The 21,721-nt window shown below is 30.0% G+C and overlaps 3 protein-coding genes across 8 annotated transcripts; all 3 read left to right on the plus strand.

Moving 5' to 3' along the window:
• Window positions 1–205: 205 nt before the first annotated feature.
• Window positions 206–5,127, plus strand: vtd (RAD21 cohesin complex component verthandi). The gene is made up of 5 exons (XM_047058299.2): window positions 206–1,012; window positions 1,474–1,820; window positions 1,890–3,776; window positions 3,840–3,995; window positions 4,071–5,127. The coding sequence occupies exons 2-5, from the start codon at window positions 1,677–1,679 to the stop codon at window positions 4,215–4,217; spliced, it is 2,334 nt and encodes a 777-aa protein (XP_046914255.2). The 5' UTR covers window positions 206–1,012; window positions 1,474–1,676; the 3' UTR covers window positions 4,218–5,127.
• Window positions 5,128–5,211: 84 nt separating this feature from the next.
• On the plus strand, window positions 5,212–7,066 carry LOC124494536 (molybdopterin synthase sulfur carrier subunit). The gene is made up of 2 exons (XM_047057714.2): window positions 5,212–5,675; window positions 5,773–7,066. Exon 1 carries the CDS (start codon window positions 5,333–5,335, stop codon window positions 5,660–5,662), a length of 330 nt encoding a protein of 109 aa, XP_046913670.1. The 5' UTR covers window positions 5,212–5,332; the 3' UTR covers window positions 5,663–5,675; window positions 5,773–7,066.
• Window positions 6,478–19,933, plus strand: LOC124494411 (NPC intracellular cholesterol transporter 1). Of its 6 annotated transcripts, none has more exons than XM_075729544.1 (12): window positions 6,478–7,398; window positions 7,492–8,113; window positions 8,332–8,500; window positions 12,944–13,396; window positions 14,346–15,090; window positions 15,153–15,641; window positions 15,706–16,501; window positions 16,563–17,923; window positions 17,986–18,168; window positions 18,254–18,630; window positions 18,715–18,828; window positions 18,947–19,933. In XM_075729544.1, exons 4-12 carry the CDS (start codon window positions 13,202–13,204, stop codon window positions 19,424–19,426), a joined length of 4,740 nt encoding a protein of 1,579 aa, XP_075585659.1. In that variant the 5' UTR covers window positions 6,478–7,398; window positions 7,492–8,113; window positions 8,332–8,500; window positions 12,944–13,201; the 3' UTR covers window positions 19,427–19,933. The 6 variants fall into 6 exon arrangements, with proteins under 6 accessions (XP_075585659.1, XP_075585661.1, XP_075585658.1 ...); XM_075729545.1 differs by lacking the exon at window positions 6,478–7,398 and having other exon boundaries at window positions 7,914–8,113; window positions 8,270–8,335; window positions 8,423–8,500; XM_075729543.1 differs by lacking the exon at window positions 6,478–7,398 and having other exon boundaries at window positions 7,861–8,113; window positions 8,270–8,500.
• Window positions 19,934–21,721: the final 1,788 nt, after the last annotated feature.

A 21,721-nucleotide genomic window follows, 5' to 3' on the forward strand; every position in this document is an offset into this window, starting at 1 on the left:
CAAATATAATAGCAGTAGTCAAGAAATGTGTGAAAAATATTTCTGTTACCGCCCTCTTGTAACAACGATATGTACACCATCTAGTGTATAAGGTTCATAATAAAATCTCGTTAGTTTTTTTTCTTGTTTTTCAGCCTGTATGTGCCACAAATAAACATTTTCAACCGTGTGAATGTTGTAGCGAGTCAGAACGGCCCACGGTTGTGTGTGTGCACACAGAGACAGCTTTGAGTTTAATATTGTTCTAGCTGTGCCTTCTTTTTATTGTGTTGGTGGCTGATTTTTTTTCTCGTTCGTCGTTTTTTTGGGTTTTGGTTTTTGGATTTGTAATAATTTTTTTTGCTTTTTTTCTTTTTTTTGGTTTGTTTGCTCTCCACACTGCGTCGCTTGCCCTCGCTTGTTTGATCATCATCATAATCGTTGATCGTTGGTCGTCTTCGATAGAAAATTACGACATATTTATTTATTTTTTTTCAAATATTTATTTCAATTTCTGTGTGTATGTGTTTGATTAATTATATTCCATCATCTTCATCCTTCAAATTGATTTTTTTAATTTTTTTCCGCAAAAAATAAATAAAGCAAATTCGTTTGATGAATATGACTATGAAATCAATTTCTGATCAATCAAAATAAAATTTCTTGCATCAATTTGTCAAAAAAAAACTAGCAATCAATTTTGTATTCACCTGAATTTTTCTCATCAATATTATTATTCCTGCGCCAATTACATATGCAACATATAAGAATTGAATTAGAATAGATTGAATTTTTTATGCAAACAAAATTCATTTGATATTTTGTGTGTTTGATGGATATTTGGTGTGTGCATCCATTTGAATTGTTTATCGCTTTTTTCGTCTTCTTCATAACTAACTAAATGAAATGAAATGGAATAGAATTCGATTGAAAAGTTGATTCGGCCATTTTGTTACTTTTTTCGCGTACATCATCATCAATCATTAATTTTCTTTGATGAAATGTTTAAAATTTAGCCACACTTTTTTACATGGTATGTTGCCACATTTTCCAATGTTTTAATAAGAATTCTATTGAAAATTGAAAAAGAAATTATGATAATTTTGATTTGAAAAATTTTTTTTCAAAAAAAAAAACAAATTCTAAATATTTGTACATAGATTTTATGAATGATCCCTTCATTTGATTTGTTTTTTCATTTGAGTCACGAATCAACAACGTCAACGGTTTCGTATAAATGTTATACTCGTATATGACTGGTTTATGAATTGTGGCGGTTATTTTGAATTTAACCAATCAAAGTTTATGTCACCGCCTATCTATTTTCATTACGTGCTTTGCACGTTTTTTTCTACTAACAAAATATATGTGTTGCCGCTTGTAAAAATATTGCGCGGCTTTTGATTTCGCGGCATTTTTTTCTTCTGCTTTGCCCATTTGCTTATATTTCTACATATTTTATTTATGGAATCGTTTTTTTTTTATTCAAAATAGATAAAACATTGATCGACGTTCTACAATTATCATCATCATCATCATCGATGATTCGAAATCAATCACTTATTGATTATCATCATCATAGGCTTTGATTATTTGAAATCCAGTCAAATCAAAAATTGATTGTTGTCACTGATTATATACTACATTCTACATACGATATACGATAGTCATATTTAATTCATTAGATTGTAGACACAATGTTTTATTCGGTATTTGTATTGGGCAAAAAAGGCCCATTAGCACGTGTTTGGTTGGCCGCTCATTGGGATAAGAAAATAACGAAAGCACAAATTCTTGAGACAAATATCGTTGAAAGTGTTGATTCAATACTTCAGCCAAAAGTAAGTAGTTTTTTTGAAATTGTATATTTATTTAATTAATTTATATCTTATTTTCACTGACAATTTAAGATTAAATTATCATTGCGAACATCTTCACATCTATTGCTTGGTATTGTACGAATATATTCGCGTAAAGCATTATATCTATTACAAGATTGTCAAGATGCTGCATTTAAAATTAAATCAGCGTTTCGACCTGGTGTTGTTGATTTACCGGATGGTAAAACTGAAGCTGCAATTAGTGCAATTACCTTGCCGGAAATGTTTGATTTTATCAACGATTTTGATTTGATGGCTGAACCACAATTACATATGGAAGCACCACCAACAACTACAGCAAATATTCGCAATATTACATTGGTTGAAGACATTAGTTCGCTTCATGTGGATGATCCACTAATGATGAATGATGTACGTGATTGGAGTGAAATTGGATCAATTGGTGGTGGATCCATAAACATTAAAGATTCTGCGGATCATACATTAAACGATAGTGGTATATCATTGAAAAATAATAATATCGATCTTTTCGATCGTCCTGCATTGGATGATGGTTTTGGTGGACAATTAGGTGTTGGTATTGTTGACGATGTTGATGCTGATGATGTATTCAATATGCCAATGCCAGACAATATGAATAAAGATGGTTTGAATATCGAGAATGGTTTAGGAAATGAAAAAGATAATAATCTAGAAAACAATGCTGTTGGTGGCGGTGGCCAATCACAACATGATGAACCAATGGAAAGACCACATTCAGTTATGTCGGATACAAGTGATCAAAGTTTTGGTGCACCAGCTTCTTTTGGTGGACCATCAAGTCCGGATTCAACTTTAGGAGATATAGATCCATTCAATTCAATTGCTGCCGATAATACATTGGTTGGTGAAAATCAATTAAATAATGATGATATTGCTGCTGATGCGAATGGCCAAAATCAAAATGATCAAGCTGATGCAAATCAATTATCACAAAATACAATGGTATTGGAACCAATCGATCCACAAATCGGTGTATTGGATAAAAAACGTAAACGTCGCAAAAAAATTGGCATGGTCATCGATGAAGTGAAAACCTTATCCGGTGAAGAAATGAAAGCACAATTATCCGATACATCAGACATTGTTACGAATTTGGATCTGGCACCACCGAATAAGATGCTTATGAATTGGAAGAAAACTGGATTAAGTGATAAATTATTCACATTACCAGAAAGATCAATATCAGCTAAAGCATTATATCATTATTATTCAAGGAATTTAATTACAAATCGCTATGATGAAATGAAACAAGAAGATGATTTACTTGACGAACGTAACAATATTTATCCATATCAACAAAATGACGATGAGTTTGTCAGACAAAATCATCATCAAACATTGAATGGTATATCGGATCCAATGATGGAACCATTGCAACCAATTGATGAATATGAACAACAGCAGCAACAACTGCCATTAGATTCATCACCACAACCACCAAGAACACCACGTATTTCAATGAAAAACATGCAATCACCAGCACCACAACGTAAACGTAAAAAAATGGAAGATAAAGAAAATAAAGATATTGGTGGTGGTAGTGCTGTTAAAAGACAACGTGAAAATTCAAAATATGATTCGAATAAATTAAACCAAACAACAACAGCAGCAGCAGTAGCAACAAACAACAATGAATCAAGAAGTCAAACACCAGCGGCTGTAATGGATTCTAGTAATTTAATGATGATGCACGATAATAGTTCAATACCTGGATTTCGTGATCATACAATAAGCGGTGGTGATTTACATGGTGCTAGCTGGAATCCAATCGACAATAATCAACATCATTATAATGGTAATAAAAATTTGGATCCAAATTTTTTTCAACAAGATCAACAATCAGAAGAAAATAATGAAGAAGAAGAGGAAGAAGATGATATTTTTGATTATGCTGCACCAATGTCTGTTGGACCGGTATGTTGTTTGCTTTGTGTGTTTGTTTAATTTTTTAATGTTTTTTTTTGCCCAATTTATTAGGCAGAAGAAATGTTGCCGGATGAAACTGTGGATCAATATGAAGAACGAATACGAACAAAGCGTTCAAATCTTTTACTGAAATATATGGCAGTACAACTGGAAGATAATGGTCATATACAATTTACTAATCTTGTTCGTAACAATAAACGAAAATTGGTCAGTGTTTTATTTCGTTGTTTTTTTTGTAATTTGTGATATTTACATTTTAATTTTTCTCATTTGTTCCAACAGGTTGCCCAAAAATTTTATGCATTATTGGTGTTGAAAAAACAGATGGCTATTGAATTATATCAAAATGCTGAAATGCCATATTCAGAATTGATTGTAACAAAAGGACAAAAATATGATGAACATATGGTATCGACGACGGTATCATGATTGAAATTGATTGTCTTGGATAAAAATGGAATCTCTTTCTCTATGGATCTTCCTCATATTACACACACACACACTCATATTGTATTTCTATGTATACATCGATTATTACATCAGTGGCAACAATTTTTTTCCTCATCATCATCATCATCCATACATTTGCATTACACAAATGGACAATTTTTTCTTATTCTTATTTCAAATTTGACAATTTATTATTATTATTATATTGCCAGAAAAAACATCAACTATATTCAATTATTTCACACTTATATTTTCAATTTTTTTTAATTCACTTTCTTGAAAAAAATACATTGAATTTTCTGAAAAATATTTTCTCTCTTTCCAACTTTCTCATCGTTCGTCGTGCTACAGATGTAACACACACACACCACGCATTCATTTATTCATCACGATAATTTTTTTGTCATAGACAAGCGAATATTAACATTGTTATCTCCGAATCTATCTATCTAATCTCAATCGATAAATTGAATTATTAGAATTATTCACAAAAACATTGACATTGGCGACATTTTTTTCTGTAAATAATATTGTCATTTCATTACAAATTTTTTTTTCTTCATTCACTTCGATTTTCACGGAAATTTTTATCGAAGAAAATATAGGCGCACCACCAATTTTAGCAGACAATTTAAATAAATAAATTTCACATTGATCACATTATATGATGTAGATGATCGGATAGTTGTGGAAATTTTTTTTTCCTTTTTTAACTTATTTGTATTGTATAAGATTTTTGAATCATCAATCGATTGATTGATGAGTTAACCAATCTCATATGATGACAATAATAATAAAAAAATTTGAATACAGCATGCACACACACACACACAAACAACAATGATGATGATTAATAATAATAAAATTCCATATTTATTTATTACGAAAATTGATGATGATGATGATTTTTATTTTTGGTTCAAATTTTTTTATGCAAAAAAAGGATTTCCTGTGAATTTTCTCATCGATACTATCGATTGTTGTGTGTGTGTGTGTGTGACTGTGTGTTGTCAATCAATGTAATTGAGTTTATTTTTATCCGACTAATCGAATTGGATTGGATTGTCGAGTTCGGATCATCGGAAAACGAAATAATGGATTCTACACCACCCATCAACGCCAACACTCAAGTTGAAGTATCGATTTTAGCTTTTGCCGGTGCTAAAGATTTATTACGAAAATCTTTTGAGGTCAATGAATCAAATGATTGTAATAATAGTGAAATACGATTAACAATACCATCATATTGGTCTCAAGCATATGATTTACGAAGATTTTTATGTCGAAATAAATGGCCACAATTGGAACGAATTGAACAAAATATTGCCATAGCATTGAATCTCAAATATCTACCGCTAGATGAATCGGTAGAAATTAATTCTGGTGATACGCTGGCATTGATACCACCAATTTCGGGTGGTTGAACTTTTATGTGTGGTATTTATTCATCTATTTTTTTTTTGTTTTTAAAAATTTTATCAAATTTCAAACTAATCTCTCTCTCTCTCTCTCTCTCTCTCTATCCATAACATAGTTGTATTTAAAGAAAAAATGTTTTAAACTAAATTTTTGTTTGAAAATAAAAAAAAATCGGATTCTTACAACAACATCAAAAATGATGCCTATAAAAATTTCAATGTTTCGGTAAATTGATTTTTGTGTTTATTTTTGGAAGCCAAAAGAATTTGAATTTGAAATTCAAACTGTGAGCCAAACAAAATCGAAACTATTCAAATCGATTTATTTGTTATTTTCGTATTCATCGACTATAATTGATGACCTTGTCATGTCGTGTATATTTTAATACCGACAAATGAATATAGCAATTCATCGAAAGAAAAAACCGGGTTTCAGATTATCATCATCCGAAAGTCATCATCATCATATTGCAATGTTCGACGACTGCGGCGACGACGACGATTATTGCATCAAGTTGAGTCGACTCTTGGAGAGATTTGTTTGTTTATTTCTGTGTGCATATTGGATACATATCAATGATGGCCGTAACTTTTTTTCGTGTGTGTAGATCAACTACGGCGTCGGCGTCATCGTTTATCAACAATTTATATTTTGGTTTCTTTGAAAAAGAAAAAACCAGCGCCCGGCATTGCCACATTGCACCATTCATTCATTCCCATTCATAGCACCGAAGAAAAAACAGAAAACAGAAACTCCAGAGATGACTTTCGTTCGAACGACATATATATGATTCATTCCATTCAATTCAATTCAATTCAACACAACAGACTTGACTCGACGAAAAACAAATGTTTGTTGTGAAACGATCAAGGAATTTTTTTTACTAAACCAAGAAAATGAAGAATTCTCTTAAAATTCGGCGCATGTAAATGATAACAACAAAAACAAAAAAAAAACTTGGTTGTGGTGGTGGTAGCCAACAGTTGCAATACCGTGGTGCTGCTGCTGCTGCTTCTTTTGTTGTTGAATACACACAACAATCAAATTTTCCATGTCATTATCATTATCATCATCATCATCGTTTGTTTATTTTGATTTTGTTTCTGTTCGTTTGTTCGTTCGTGTTGTTTTTAATTCATACTACTAAACAACCAAAAGAAGATTCTTCAGCGATATAGACACACAGCATCATTTCATTTGACATTGCAAAAAAGCCGCATTACTACTGTCAAATACACAGAATTCATATTTCAATTTTTCAAAACATCGTCGACCATTCAATGAGTGGTTGTTGTTGTTGTTTTTGTATTTCAATGTTTTCATTTTAATCTCCAAACAGAAGAAGAGAGACACATGTCTAGTCGTGTGTGTTTGTATATGGTTAATATCGTTCGTCAATGAAAGAAAAAGAGAGAGAGAGAAAGATAAAAAGAGAATGAAATAATTTTGTGGTATATAACTTGGTAGTATAGTTTCAATGTTATAAATGTTTTGTTTTCAAGATTGGTGTCCTGTGCCTGTTTTTTTTTCTCATTCGAATCAATATTTTTGAATGTCAATGGATTGATGGATGAAGTTTTGACCAAAATGATTCAATCATCATCATCAGAACTATTTATCGGTTGTCGTCGTTGACAACCAATCGACAACATTACGTGTGTGTGTGTGTTAAAAACATAATCGAGCTTATTATTATCAAAATGTCAAAAAAATTCAAACTTTCATTACAGCTAAATACAAGGTAGGATATTTCATATGATCATCAATTGAAAACAATCAATGAAATTAATCAAATTAATGATAATGATGATTTTTGTTTCCAATTTTTCGATAGGTAAAAAAATTGTTTGAAAAGAACATTTATTTTCTACCACTGCTACTACTACTACTACTGCTACAAGATTTTCGATTAATGGCCATTGATTTTGATCAATCAATCAATCATTCGTGAAGACAATATATTGGACAATTAATAAAAAAAAGTAGAAATCAATAAAATTGATCATCATCATCATTATAATCGATGTTTGAATTCATCTACAATGAAACTATACATCAACCATTATTAGCGAATACTAAGATATTTTTTCTTTTCATGATTTTCAAGGGGAACAAGTTTTTCAATTATTATTCATGACCAAACTTGGAAGAGAACAAAACAAAACAAAACAAAACTTTCTTTCGTTCGTTCGTTTGTTGATTTATTCAAAAGTTGGATTCATATGAGAATCGTTTATATGTGTGTTTTGAAAATTGAATCATCGTCATCACAAAATTATTACATAAATCATTTGGCTACAAAAAATTTCAATTGAATCAACACACGCACAATCGATGATCGGAAATAATAGTCATCATCATCAGTATAACGAATGAACGAATGTTTTGAAGAAAGCAGAATTTTTTTTTGCTCAATTCACTGTTCATCATCACAATAACAAATACCAGACATTGACGTATGTATCATTGTAATCAAATGTGTGTTTGTGTAATCATAATTTTGTTAAAAAGAAAAATTCATTTTTTCACCCCCTCTATCCCATTCTCTTTCTTATTCAAAACGAAAAAACATTCGCTAAATCAAATGATTTTTTCCCAATAATCATCATTAGTGGAAATTGACTAATTGTGGATTTCCTGGTTTGTTGTCGTTTGTTTCATTTTTGTATTTTAGTCTGGTTCGTTTATCTTTGTGTGTGTGTGTGCGTTTTGTTTTTGTAAAGTTTGAATTTTTTTTCTGCAAATTCATCGCCATCCATCTATAGTTACGCATATGACAACATTCATTGTATTTGGATGATACATTTCATTTCCTCACAATCACCAAATCAACAAACACAAAGGTAAGATTCAAATGTTTTTATTTGGATTTTTTTTTTGTTCGACGTAGTCTTCGACCATATTATACCACATTTACCAGCCATCGTCTTTTGGTTTTTGGGATGGGCACCAAAATTGTCCACAGTTTTTTCTTTTGTGTGTGTGTGTTTGCTTGTATGATTGACAAATGAAAGAAAAAGTGAGAAAAATCATTTATTTGGTTTATTATGCAGAATATTATAGAATTTACATTCATTCATCCACTTCTGCTTCTTCTGTTGCTGTCATGTGATAATAATAACATAGATTTGACCCGGTGTGTTTTTTTTTTCATTTTGATCAAATTATTCTCTATCATTCTTTAAAAGATTTTTATTATTAACGGTATGTTGTGTGTGTGTGTGTTTGTGTTTGTGTAATATTCTAGCCCATTTAACCACATTCTACCTGTACATTCTATTTTTTTCATGTCTAATTTGTTTTCTATAATTCACATTATCATTATGATGATGATTATTTTCATTGTTTTTTTTTGGGTGTAGCAGCGAAAAAGAATTGGAATATTCTCGATCTATTTGTTGGTTTAATGTAGAATGATGAATTTCAATAGGTGGACAACCTGTCCAATGTGTTTTGGTTATGAATTTTGTTGTTGTTCTATGAACAAGGTTTTAGTTTATAATTTATTCAATTCGATTACAATTGTTTTTTTTGTCTAAACCAATTGCCAAGTCATGTCACCGAATGTAATTTATCGAATTGAAAAAAAATGACGATGATGATGGTATGAAAAAAAACAAAAAAAAATCAAAAATCATCATCATTGTAACATACTTTTTTTTTGCTCTCTCCGAAATACTGTGGTCAAATAATAATGATGATTGTACAGATTTTTTCTTTTTTCTACTGATTACATATCCTGATGATGATGAGAATGAAAACTGTTTTCCGTTTTCCGTTTTTTTTTTGAAATTCTAATAATAAAAGTTTTCAATCCTTTTTTTTTTGTTAAAATTTTTGTTAGTCTTGTATTTCTATTTAATTCAAAATAATATAATTTATATGCTAATCATTGTATAATTGTGTATATGAGATTCTTTTGTTAGAAAAATTCCACATTTATAAACAGAATGAATCAATGAATATATGAATGTGATGATCGATTACCACATTCTTTATCATCATCATCATTATTCTGGTTTCAATTTTTTTTAGCTAGTTTATTGTTGTTCTGGCTGTTGAGATGATGTTTGAATCAATTATCAATTGTCATTGTTATGTACCATTCATCGATAGATGATGATCGATCGATTGTACATTACATCATAGCAAACCGAAAAAGGATTATCAATGTCAATGATTTTGTTTCTAAATCGAATTTCGAAATGTTTTATTTTTATTGGTATATTTCATTTTTAGTTGAAAGATTTTTTTCTTTTGTCAAGTTGCCAAAATTTTATTCGTCATAAACGAAATAAAACACAACAAGGCCAAACAATTAATAAACACAAATTACCATGGATACCTGTTAATTTTTTTTCGAAAAAAGAAGGCAAATTAAACAAAACCAACGGAAAAAAAATCCATCGACTTTTGTAAATAGAATTGATTTTTTTTGTTTTCTTGAATTCATTTACCTTGAAACTATATATTTGTTGTTTTCGATCGATAAACACAAGATAATTATCATTCTCATTTGGCAATGCGAATGGACAAAAAGAATTTTTCGTTCAATTATCGATCCATTCGATAAATCAATTCATCATCCTTGAGTCACGAACCTCCTCCTTCACTTCAATATGTGAAGCTCATTCTGAAGAATCGGAATTGTTGACAAAATATTTATTGTCGTCGACTTTTCCTGTTTTTTTCGGTTCTGCATGTGAATCTTGTTGGATCGATTTAATTGATTTAAGTTTACCTTATTTTTTTGATTCGTATAAATTTAGCCTCCCACTATAAATTTATTCCATGAAGTTCTAATGGTTTTTTTTTAATATTCAGATTTCATCGTTCATCAATCTCATTTCACAATATTCTGTATTCAAATTCATTTTTCTGCATTCGATTCAAGTTTGTGTGTATCTTCTTCTGATTAGTTTCGAGGTCATTATCATCAATGTTTTTTTAGTTGTTTGTTCTAAAAAAAATCGAAACGAAATGCATCTGGAGCATTTTCAATAATAATTTCGTTTCTAAAAAAAAGAAAAGTTTTCTTTATTAATTAACCCGAATTTTTTTTCAAATTGAAAACAAAAACTTTTCATTTGGCTGCCCTGTTGCACTTTTTTTTATCAATCAATCAATTTCTATCTTTATCTACGTTTGTTTCAAGTGGAACAACGTTTTTTTTCAATACACACAAGCAAGAAAACTAACGAAACTAGGAAGCTGACATAGAAACCTTGAAAATTTTTTTCGTGAATGGATTGATGAAACAAATAATTATTCCTTCGTTTGTTTGTACGATCATCATCACCATAATAATAAAAAAAGACTTTAATTTAATTATCAACATATGTATGGTGTTCCATTTATATTTTTAATGATTGCTCGTGTTTATCATTCATTTTGATTATGATGATGATATGATATGATCCAGGATCAATTTTCTATCCATCTCTCTCTTTCTCTCTGTTCATCATTTCTTTTCTCTTTCCCCTTTTTCTCTGATTGATTTTGATCGGTGTCAAATTTTTCTCTGTGTGTTTTGAATTGTTCATTGATCATTGTTCGTGTTTTATAATTGTTTTGATCTGATAGATATCTATTCAGTCATTCATTCATTATTTTTGTTGAATGATTAAAAAAAATCCTAGCAATCATATCCTTCGTCATTTCATTTTACACAATAAAGCAATAATTTTCATCAACATTTCTATTTGAGCATTCTCATTTGAGCATTCAAATGCATTTGGCTGGCACACATTCCTTCCTTATTTTATTTTAGAAATTGATGAAAAAAAAATTTCAAGGTCAAATTTATTATTAAATGATAATTTTTCAATCGATAAAGATTTTCTTTTTTTTCCACAGAAATATGAAAACTTGTCGGCTGACTTTCTGAAATCTCTCTTTCTCTCACTTTTTCTTTCATTCATTCATTCATTCACGATAACTGTGTTTTTAAGTCAAATTTAATGGCCGAATTTTTTTTTTTTTTTTGTTCACTGACATAACTTTTTCCACCATGTGGACAACAAAAAGTTTGATAAAAACTTGAGTTTTGTCTGTGTGAAACCTTGTTGTTTAGTTTGTTTAGTTTGTGTGTCTATGTGGACCATTCATGTGGCCATACGCACACATCATTCATTCATTCATTCATTCATTTAGCTAATTTAATCTTGTCACATTTAATGTGTTTGTCTTTTTTTTTTACAATGTTTGTGTGGATCGAAAAAAATTCAATATAGCTGCCATGGTTATGTGTATTTTATATGTCAATGTTTTTTTCTCGTTATTTTTTATTATTATTAAATAAATGTCATTTATGCAAAAAAAAACGAGAAAATATGAATTATTGTTCATAATGATCAGAGACATTAATAACCACTAACCAGACATATTGTCATCCATTCTTTGCAACTTTTTTTTCTGATGATAAAAACCAAAACATTTGGCGTTTCCATTTTTTTTTTTTTTTTGTTTTTTGTTGTTTTTTTTTTTGGCGTTTCCATTTTTTTTTTCATTTTTCAGTGACAACGTTGTACTAATCCAAATATGAACATAATTAGAAGGAAAAAATTCGTGATGAACATTTTGTTATGCTCGATTCTGACATCCGTTTTTTTTCATTGTTTCCAATTGTCCGATCGTGATCATGAATTTATTGATTGATTAATTAATTAATCGATTAATTCAAGTGATTGATTGATGGTTGATTCGTACAAAATTGTTCATTCATGAATCAGACTAAGAAAATGATTCATTTGATTTATGTATGATTTTTTTCTTTTTGTCTGTTTGCATCTTGTAAAATTCATCATAAACATTTCAACATTTGCATCTTTTCATTCATTTATCGATCGATCAATCAATCAATCCAACATAAATCCTTTTGTTTTATTTAGTTTCATCATTTTTTTTTGTAAGTTTTCAATTATTTTTTGCGCCAATAATCGACATCAGTGAAAAATTTGTGTTACTTGACATACACACAAAGTGAGTAACATTAGATAGCAAAAATGAAAAATGTGAAAAAAAGAGAAAAAGAAAATTGAATCAAAATTTGAGTTCAAACTCTAGTCAACAAAAAAAACTTGCCTATATTAAGATTGAGATTTTTTTTCTCACTTACTGAATGACTATGAATGATTGATGTATTTGAAAGAGAGAAAGACGTGAAATAATCACATATCTCGACCTTTGTTTCATCATCATTGTCTTTAAAGATGTGTAAAGTAAAAAGATGTTCCTATGTTTCGGCATCATTTACTAATCATTTTTTTGTTACATTTTTTTTCTAGGAATTTTTCAATTTCATTAATGAACAACGTTTAAATAAACAAACATTGATTGATTGATTATCCATGATTTCTCCAACTTTGAAAATAATTTAAAATTATGAATTTTGATATCAACATCAACATCATATCCACCCTCATTTCATATTGAGATCTATTTTTTTTTTTTTTTTTGTTGCTTCATTTACCATTCGTTCATTGACCATTCGTCTGTTTTATTTGTTTATCGATCATCATCTATAATTTACGACGACGACAAACATGAATGACAATTTAGAAAATATGGCATATCATCATCATTATCATCATAATAATAATAATAATCAACGAAAACGACATCCATTTAATGACCACGATATGAACATGATCCATAATCGAATACGATCATCGTCATCATATCGTTCAATATTCATATATTCTATATTTCATCTATTTTTATCATCGATATTTATTCAGGTAAATAAATTATTCATTTTTATATTAATCAGACTAGAGAAACAAAAGAATTGACAATTTCCGACAATAATTCTGCCCTAAAAATTTTGCTTGTCTCTGACCTAAATTAATATATCAACTTGAAAAAATATTAGAATAGAGCAGCAATATCCCAATAAAGGAAATCTGTTTCATTTATGAATCACTTAGTTATGTTTGTCATTGTCACAATCTTTCAAATCATCATCGTTATGATGTAAGGATGTTTTTGTTTGCAGCACATCAAGATATGAAAACATTTCCAATTGAAACGCTTGTTTCTCTAGCCTCTTATCCATTTATTCATCATTCATTTACATTGTGTTTGTATGTTGCATTTCATGCCGAAACACGTTTCTTTTTTTTCATTTCTTTCCTATAGCGATTTTTTTTTGTTTCATGTGTTGCCCATTATAAACAAAAAAAATGATCTTTCCATTCATGCATGCCTTGTCCTTGACATCTTGATCTTGATCCTGTCATTTTATTTCATTCAAAATTAAATTTTTTCCCTTATTCCTGGTTCATGATGAATGGTGAATAAAGATAACGAAAAAATTAAATGTTATGAACTTTTCTTTTAAAACATTTGCTGTGTATTTATAGTATAGTAGTATAGTAGGATTATTATATTAAAAAAATAGTTTTCTATGTCTGGATAACATCAACTTAGACATTTTCTTCTTAATCATGATCAAGGCAAATGAAAACAAAAACAACACTTTCACATTGACATTGAATCCATTCCAAGAATAAATAAATGTGAAAATAATTATATTCTTTGCTTGCTTTTGAATGATGATGTTTTCAGAAATGGTTATTTTTAGAATTTTATTATTATGAAAGTATTCATCATACATCAAACAACTCTATAAATAAACAAATGAGACATATGAATTTTTAATTTTAAATTTTTTTTCATTCAACATAGAATGCATTTGCTGCTGAATATGAAAATTTCAATTCCTCATCTATAATTAATAATACGACGACAACAACAACATCATCACTATTGTCATCGATCAATATACTGAATGGAATCCATGATAACAATAATTCAAGCACAACAGCAAATGTTGCAAAATCACAAAATATTGATTATGACGATGAAGATGATGAAGATATGGAATATGATTATTCAAATGGCAATTCCAATGATGATGATGTTGATGTTGAAAAATTTATCGTGATTCATCCTGAAATCGAACCAACAATTGATGATTATGAGAATGGATTCTGTATATCGGATAATCGTATGTCATGTGGTAAAGGTGGTTTTACCGGTGATGTTGATATACCATGTGCTCGTAATACACGGCCACAACGTTTTGAAACCGATGAAGAATTGAATCTAATACGTGATGTTTGTCCAGAATTTCTGGAAAATATGCAGCCAGGTGAAAGACCTGAACTTTGTTGTAATATGAAAGGATTACATGAGCTTCGTATTAGTTATGATATGCCTAAACAGATGGGTATAAGTCGATGTCCATCTTGTTATTATAATTTTCGCCGTTTATTTTGTAATTTTGTTTGCTCACCATATCAAAGTAAATTTTTACGTATCGATAAAACCGAATCTGTTTTGATTGGTAATGAAACCTATCAAAAGATACGTGAAATGACTCATTTCATTAATAAAGATTTTGCAAATGGCCTTTATGAATCTTGTAAATGTAAGTTTTTCGGAAAAAATCCCGTCATGTTTTTGTTAATTTTTAAAACTTTTAACACACAGATGTACAAGGCATTTCTGCTGGTCTTTATGCATTGGATCTAATGTGTGGTAGTCATGGATCGAAACATTGTAATGGACCAAGATGGATTCAATTTATGGGCATCTCTGCTGATAATGGTGGTTATGCCCCGATTCATATTAATTATGAATTTACTGAAGATGAAAAAATTCTTGTCAATAATAGTACGGTATTTGAACCAATGAATCCCGCCACCGTATCATGTGCAAATGTACCGCCGGGTTTTCCATCCGATGCTACATGTCCTTGTCAAGAATGTTCCACTTGTTTAGAATCAAAAGGTCAACAAGTTTTAGATGGCCTTTTATCGAAACTTTCCCGTGTTATGAATACACAAGAATATTCATCATTTACCATTTATAAATTGAGTGGTTGTGCAACATTTGGCCTATTTTTATATATTTTCATCGTTATTGTTGTGTTGGTATATTTTTTGATTTTTAATACAAAAGAAAAATCTTCGTATGATGGTAAGTGGGTGGTGTCATATAGGGGATTAGGGTTGTAATTTCTTCTTTTTTCATCTTGGTATAGTTTCTGAAACATTTAACGGCGATGAAAAAATGGACAATTTACAGCAACATCAACAACAACAGCAAGAAACCTATCTATCCGGTTCAAGACATGATGATGGTGGTTCATTTTCACCAACAGCAGCAACAAGTCCTGAAATAGAATCTGAAAAATTTGTTAAAATTAATCCTTGTAATCAAATGGGCATTATGCAACCATTGGAACATTTGCATACCGTAAACTTGGCATTGGGAATTCGATTGGAACAATTTTTCGAACAAATTTTTCGATCATGGGGTGTTTTTGTTGCTCGAAATCCATGGTCAATAATAATTGGTTCAATTGTAATTAGTTTATATTTGGCTGCCGGCGTTTTCACCCATTATCAAGTGACTACTGATCCGGTTGATTTATGGGTACCAGCTGGTAGTCAAGCTCGTAGTGATATGGAATTGTTTAATGAAAAATTTTGGAAATTTTATCGTATCGAACAAGTTATCATTGAACCAAAATTGATGAAACCATTCACATTGGCCAACTATACAAATTATGATGGTGATGCATTGATTGAATTTGGTCCAGCGTTTGAACAACAATTCATGCTGCAAGCATTTGATTTGTATGAAAATATTAAACAATTGAAAGCACGATATTTCGACAAACGCATTGGACAAAATCGTACGATACATTTGGAAGATATTTGCTATAAACCATTGAGCGTTTCATGTGCAGTACAAAGTATTTTCACTTATTTTGGCCAAGATATTGATCAAGTTCGACGTCCAAATTATATTCGTCGAATTCAGAATTGTGTAGAGTAAGTTGTTTGTGATTTTTTTTAAAATTAATTCTAATTTTTATTGAATTGTGTTGGACAGAAATGGCTTAAATCCAAAATGTTTTGGTAAAAATGATGTACCATTACCATATCCTGGTGTAGCATTAGGTGGATTTAAAGATGATCGATATTTAGAAGCTAAAGCGTTAATTATAACCTTACCGGTTGTCAATCATAATGATCCGAAATCTAACATTCCTGCAAATGAATGGGAAAAAGAATTTCTTGCATTATTGGAAATGGCCACTAAAACAAACAAATATAACTTGTTGAATCTAGCTTATAAAGCTGAACGTTCAGTGGAAGATGAGTTAGATCGACAAAGTCAATCGGATATTGTTACCGTTGCGGTTAGTTATCTAATAATGTTCATTTATATTCTATTGGCTCTTGGTGATATGGATAAATGTTCAACCATTCTGACGACGGCTCGATTTACATTGGGATTTGTCGGAGTTGCCGTTGTTTTATTGTCGGTTCTAGCATCGTTGGGTTTATTTTTTTATTTCAACATTCCAGCAACATTGATTATTGTTGAAGTGATACCATTTCTTGTGCTTGCTGTTGGTGTCGATAATATCTTCATATTGGTTCAATCATTTCAACGTGATAAACGTCAAGATAATGAAACTTTAGTGGATCAAATTGGTAGAGTTGTTGGGGAAATTGCACCAAGTATGCTATTATCATCACTATCGATGAGTGCCTGCTTTTTTATTGGTACATTGACCGAAATGCCCGCTGTACGAATGTTTGCATTATATGCGGCTGTTGCATTGATCATTAATTTTTTCTTACAAATGACCTGTTTTCTTGGCCTGTTCACATTGGACACTAAACGTCAATTGGATCATCGTTTGGACATTTTTTGGTGTATTAAAACATCAACCAAAAAACGCGATGTTGACAATATCAACAAAGAAAGTGTCCTTTATTTATTATTCAAAGATATCTATTCATCTGCATTGCTGCAAGATAAAGTTCGCATGGTAACATTATTAGTATTTGGCGCATGGTTTTGTTCATCATTTGCTGTTCTGGATAAAATACACATTGGTCTAGAACAAGACCTAACGATGCCTGAAGATTCATATATGATAAATTATTTCAATTTTTATCAAAAATATTTTGTCACTGGACCACCAGCATATTTTATGATCACTGATGCTGGTTTGAACTATTCAGATCCAAATATTCAACGTATGCTTTGTACACAGAATAAATGTGATCCAAATTCATTGCCATCAATATTGGGAATGCTTTCGAAACGACCAAACATGACATATATTCAAACGAAACCTGTATCATGGGTCGATAGCTATTTTGAATATCTTGAAAGTTCAAATTGTTGTTATAAAAAATCTCATAATCAAACACATGATGAACAATGTTTTGATGATCGTAAGTGTTTTTGTTTGTACTTTTTTCCAATAAATAAGTGTCAATTTTTTCAATTATCCCAGGCACTGAATGTAAAATGTGTTGGCCAAAAGAAAGCTGGCCAAGTGGATCAGATTTTATTCGTTTTGTGCCATTCTTTCTGCAACAACCACCGAATTCTGATTGTGCTAAAGCCGGTCTTGGGCAATTCGATGATGCCGTGCGATATGAATGGCTTGAAGATGAAAATAATATAGAAATTTCAAGTATGTGTTGTTGTTTTCGTTTTGATTTTGATGAATTTTGATGAATAATCGTTATTTTTCACTCACTCATTTTTCTCATTTTCAGCAACTTATTTATCAGTTTATCGAAGCGTATTAAAAACTTCGGAAGATTTTTATGAATCTTTACGTTCATCACGTGAAATTGCTGCAATTTTAACGGAAAAGTTACGTAATGCAACCGGCACTGAAGCTGTCGTCAGGCCATATAGTCTTCCAGATGTTTTCTATGAACAATATCTTACAATGTGGCCTGATACAATCAAAAGTTTAGGAATCTCAATATTAGCCATTTTCATTGTAACATATTTATTTTTGGGTTTGGATTTTTATTCCGCTTTAATCGTGGCTGTCACAATTCTGATGATTATTGTCGATTTAATGGCAATGATGTATTGGTGGGAAATATCATTGAATGCCATATCATTAGTCAATTTGGTTGTCGTAAGTTTTTTTCGTTGTTGTCAAATTCAATTCATGACATTTTTTTCAACTTTTTTTCTTTCTCCACAATCGCGCCGCCAATAGGGTGTCGGAATATCTGTCGAATTCTGTTCACATCTGGTTCGTTGTTATTCGATTTGTTCGTCACCAACACGTATACTTCGTGCAAAAGAAAGTTTGGAAAAAATGGGCAGTTCAGTATGTATTGTTGTTGTTGATTGTAGAAAAAAGTTTCTTTTTTTTGACAATTTTAATTAATAACTAAAAATGAAAATTGTTCTATTTTCTCTATTTTATTTCACTTTGCTCACAACAGATTCTATCCGGAATCACACTAACCGATTGTGGTATATTGATTTTAGCATTTGCAAAATCCAAAATATTTCGTGTATTCTATTTTCGAATGTATTTGGGTATTATTCTTTTCGGTACACTACACAGCCTTATATTTTTGCCGGTACTATTATCGGTGATTGGACCACCAATTAATAAACAACGATTATTTCTAAATGATTTACATCATCATCGTCGTAATCATCATCATTCATTTCGACGTCATCGTAGTGATAAAAATTGTGTATTGACATATTCATCATCATCATTATCATCATCGTCGTCGTCGACATCATCCTCACCTACGCATTTTTCACTAAATAAAACGAATAATCAGCAACAACAACGAAGAAGAATTTCTGATTCATCCACTGAATCAATTCCACAGACAAGACAGAATAATCATCAACCAGAATTGGTTACAACCACTGTTGATATGCAACCGAAAAATTGTTATTGTTAAAATAGAAACCATACACATAAATAGGTTTAGATTATATGTTTAAATTTAAAGTGCCATCAATTGTGCAAAATGAAACGATAACAAATGCGAAAAAATCAGACAACCTGCAACAACAGAATTTCCTATACATTCCCATTCAGTCAGTCAAATATATAGAAAAAGAAATTAGTCTCATTTCATTTCATCTCTTCTTATTATCTCTTTCTTTCTTGTATTCATAAATCTGTGATTTACAATTTTATTCGATTCACTTTTATTACTAATTGGAAATATATCATATTATTCATTCACTTGTTTCATATTTTATTATTTAAATATTTAAATTGGAAATGGAATTGATTGGTTGATTAACAACAAATTACCATCACACACTTGATATGATTATTTTTGTTTTTGCCGTATTATTTTTCTATATATAAATTACACATAATAATTACAATCATTTATTGATTGATTTGAATTTCTTTTTGTTTCTTTATAATGTTGAAATAAAGTGAGAATGAAAAATCATGATCTTAGTATGATTGATTGATTTCCATCATCATCATTATTGAATAAACCAGAGTTTTTTTTTGTTAACGACCAAACATGAAACAGAACCAATGTTTTTATTTTTTGTTTTGTTGGTTGGTTGTCTATCTTATCGATTATTGGATAATTTCCAATGAAAATTTCAAATGTCCGAAGTGTTATTCCAGACATGTTTTCAACCCAGATGAAATCATTTGGTTATATGGATGGTTCTTGAATGGCTTCTTTTTTGCAAAATCTGTTTTTATATTTTTTTTTTTTTGCTTCAACTTAAATCCACCAGTATACATTAGAATCTTCTGATTTTATTAGATCGATCAAGAGATTCGATAATGCATTTTGTTTTTGTTTTTTTTTTCATTGCAAATTACTTTTTTTGGTATTTTCATTGAACATTTTGATGATAAATAATAGATTCATTCTGTTTGCGTGAACAGGGTTTGATTTTTTCTTTCAATTTGATGATGATGGCTATTCTGGAATTCGTGATGAGCCATTGTTTTAGATTGCTGGACAAATTCAATTTTTTTTAGCTTGCAGCTTGATTCAGATTTTGGCTTCATTTTTGCTTATAAAATACATGTATGCTAATGGTCTATGAAGGAATAGAAATCTGATCCAAAATCTGTAAATATTTATTCTGATCCGATTGAAAATGTTTCATTGATTGTGTAACGATGACATGTTTAAATTTGTTTTTGTTTTTAAATGTATTTTTTCTGCAAAATTCTTCCGGTTTATGTGTAATTGTTGTGCTTGTTTGTTTTAGGGTTTCTTTTATTTTTCTTTATTCTGAAATATACAATGTGTGTGTGCCGCTATTGTTATCAATTCACAAATGTGCTCACACAAACACAGACTTGTCATTTTCATTATTGATTTGTATACGATGATTCCATTGTTCCATGTTTGGTTTAGTCATCAATGTGATGATTATCATTGTGAATTGAAGAATGAGAATCATTAATAGATGAAAAAATTCACATTCCATTTTTATTATCATTCGGCAATAATAATGATAATAGAAGCCATGAGAATTTTCCTTTCTCTTCAGGTTATTTTAACCATCAATTTCATAATTTTTTTTTTTTTTTTTTTTTTGGTGATTCCACATTTTTTTGATTGATTCTACCCGCACATGTATGGCTGATTATTTTGAAATTCTTAGCTCATTATTATATAGTCATTATATGGAATTCTGTTTTTTTTTGTTCTGGAATAATTATTAAAATGTGTGTGTGTGTGAATTAATCAGCTCTCGAATAATATTTGGCCAACGACTGACTCAAATACATATGTAAATCGCTGTTATCGCTGTTACTGTAAATGATTATGGTAGGAATAAAACAAACGAAATATATTTGAAAATGCAAAAAAAAATTTGAAAAATCCATTATCAATATCATCATTTCTACAATGCTAAATTTCATTCTCGCACATATTTATTTATATTGATTTTTTGCCTGAATATATTTTGAGATTCTCAAGCAAATACGTGATGTGATCGTTTTTTTTATTGTCTAATGGAAATTGAGAATGTAATGTGATTACAACATCATGAATCATGTTGATGATGATGATAATTTCAATGATCAATTTTTAATGATTTTCAGAGTAATAATTTCATATATGATGATAATCAACACCATCATCATAGCGAAAAACGAGAAAAAAAAACATTGCTGTCCTGCTTATTAATGAACAAACAAAATAATTTCTCTTACTCATGGTGATCTATCTATTTATTTGATATATAAAAATAGA

Source organism: Dermatophagoides farinae, chromosome 3 (assembly GCF_024713945.1).
Source record: "Dermatophagoides farinae isolate YC_2012a chromosome 3, ASM2471394v1, whole genome shotgun sequence".
NCBI lineage: Eukaryota > Metazoa > Arthropoda > Arachnida > Sarcoptiformes > Pyroglyphidae > Dermatophagoides > Dermatophagoides farinae.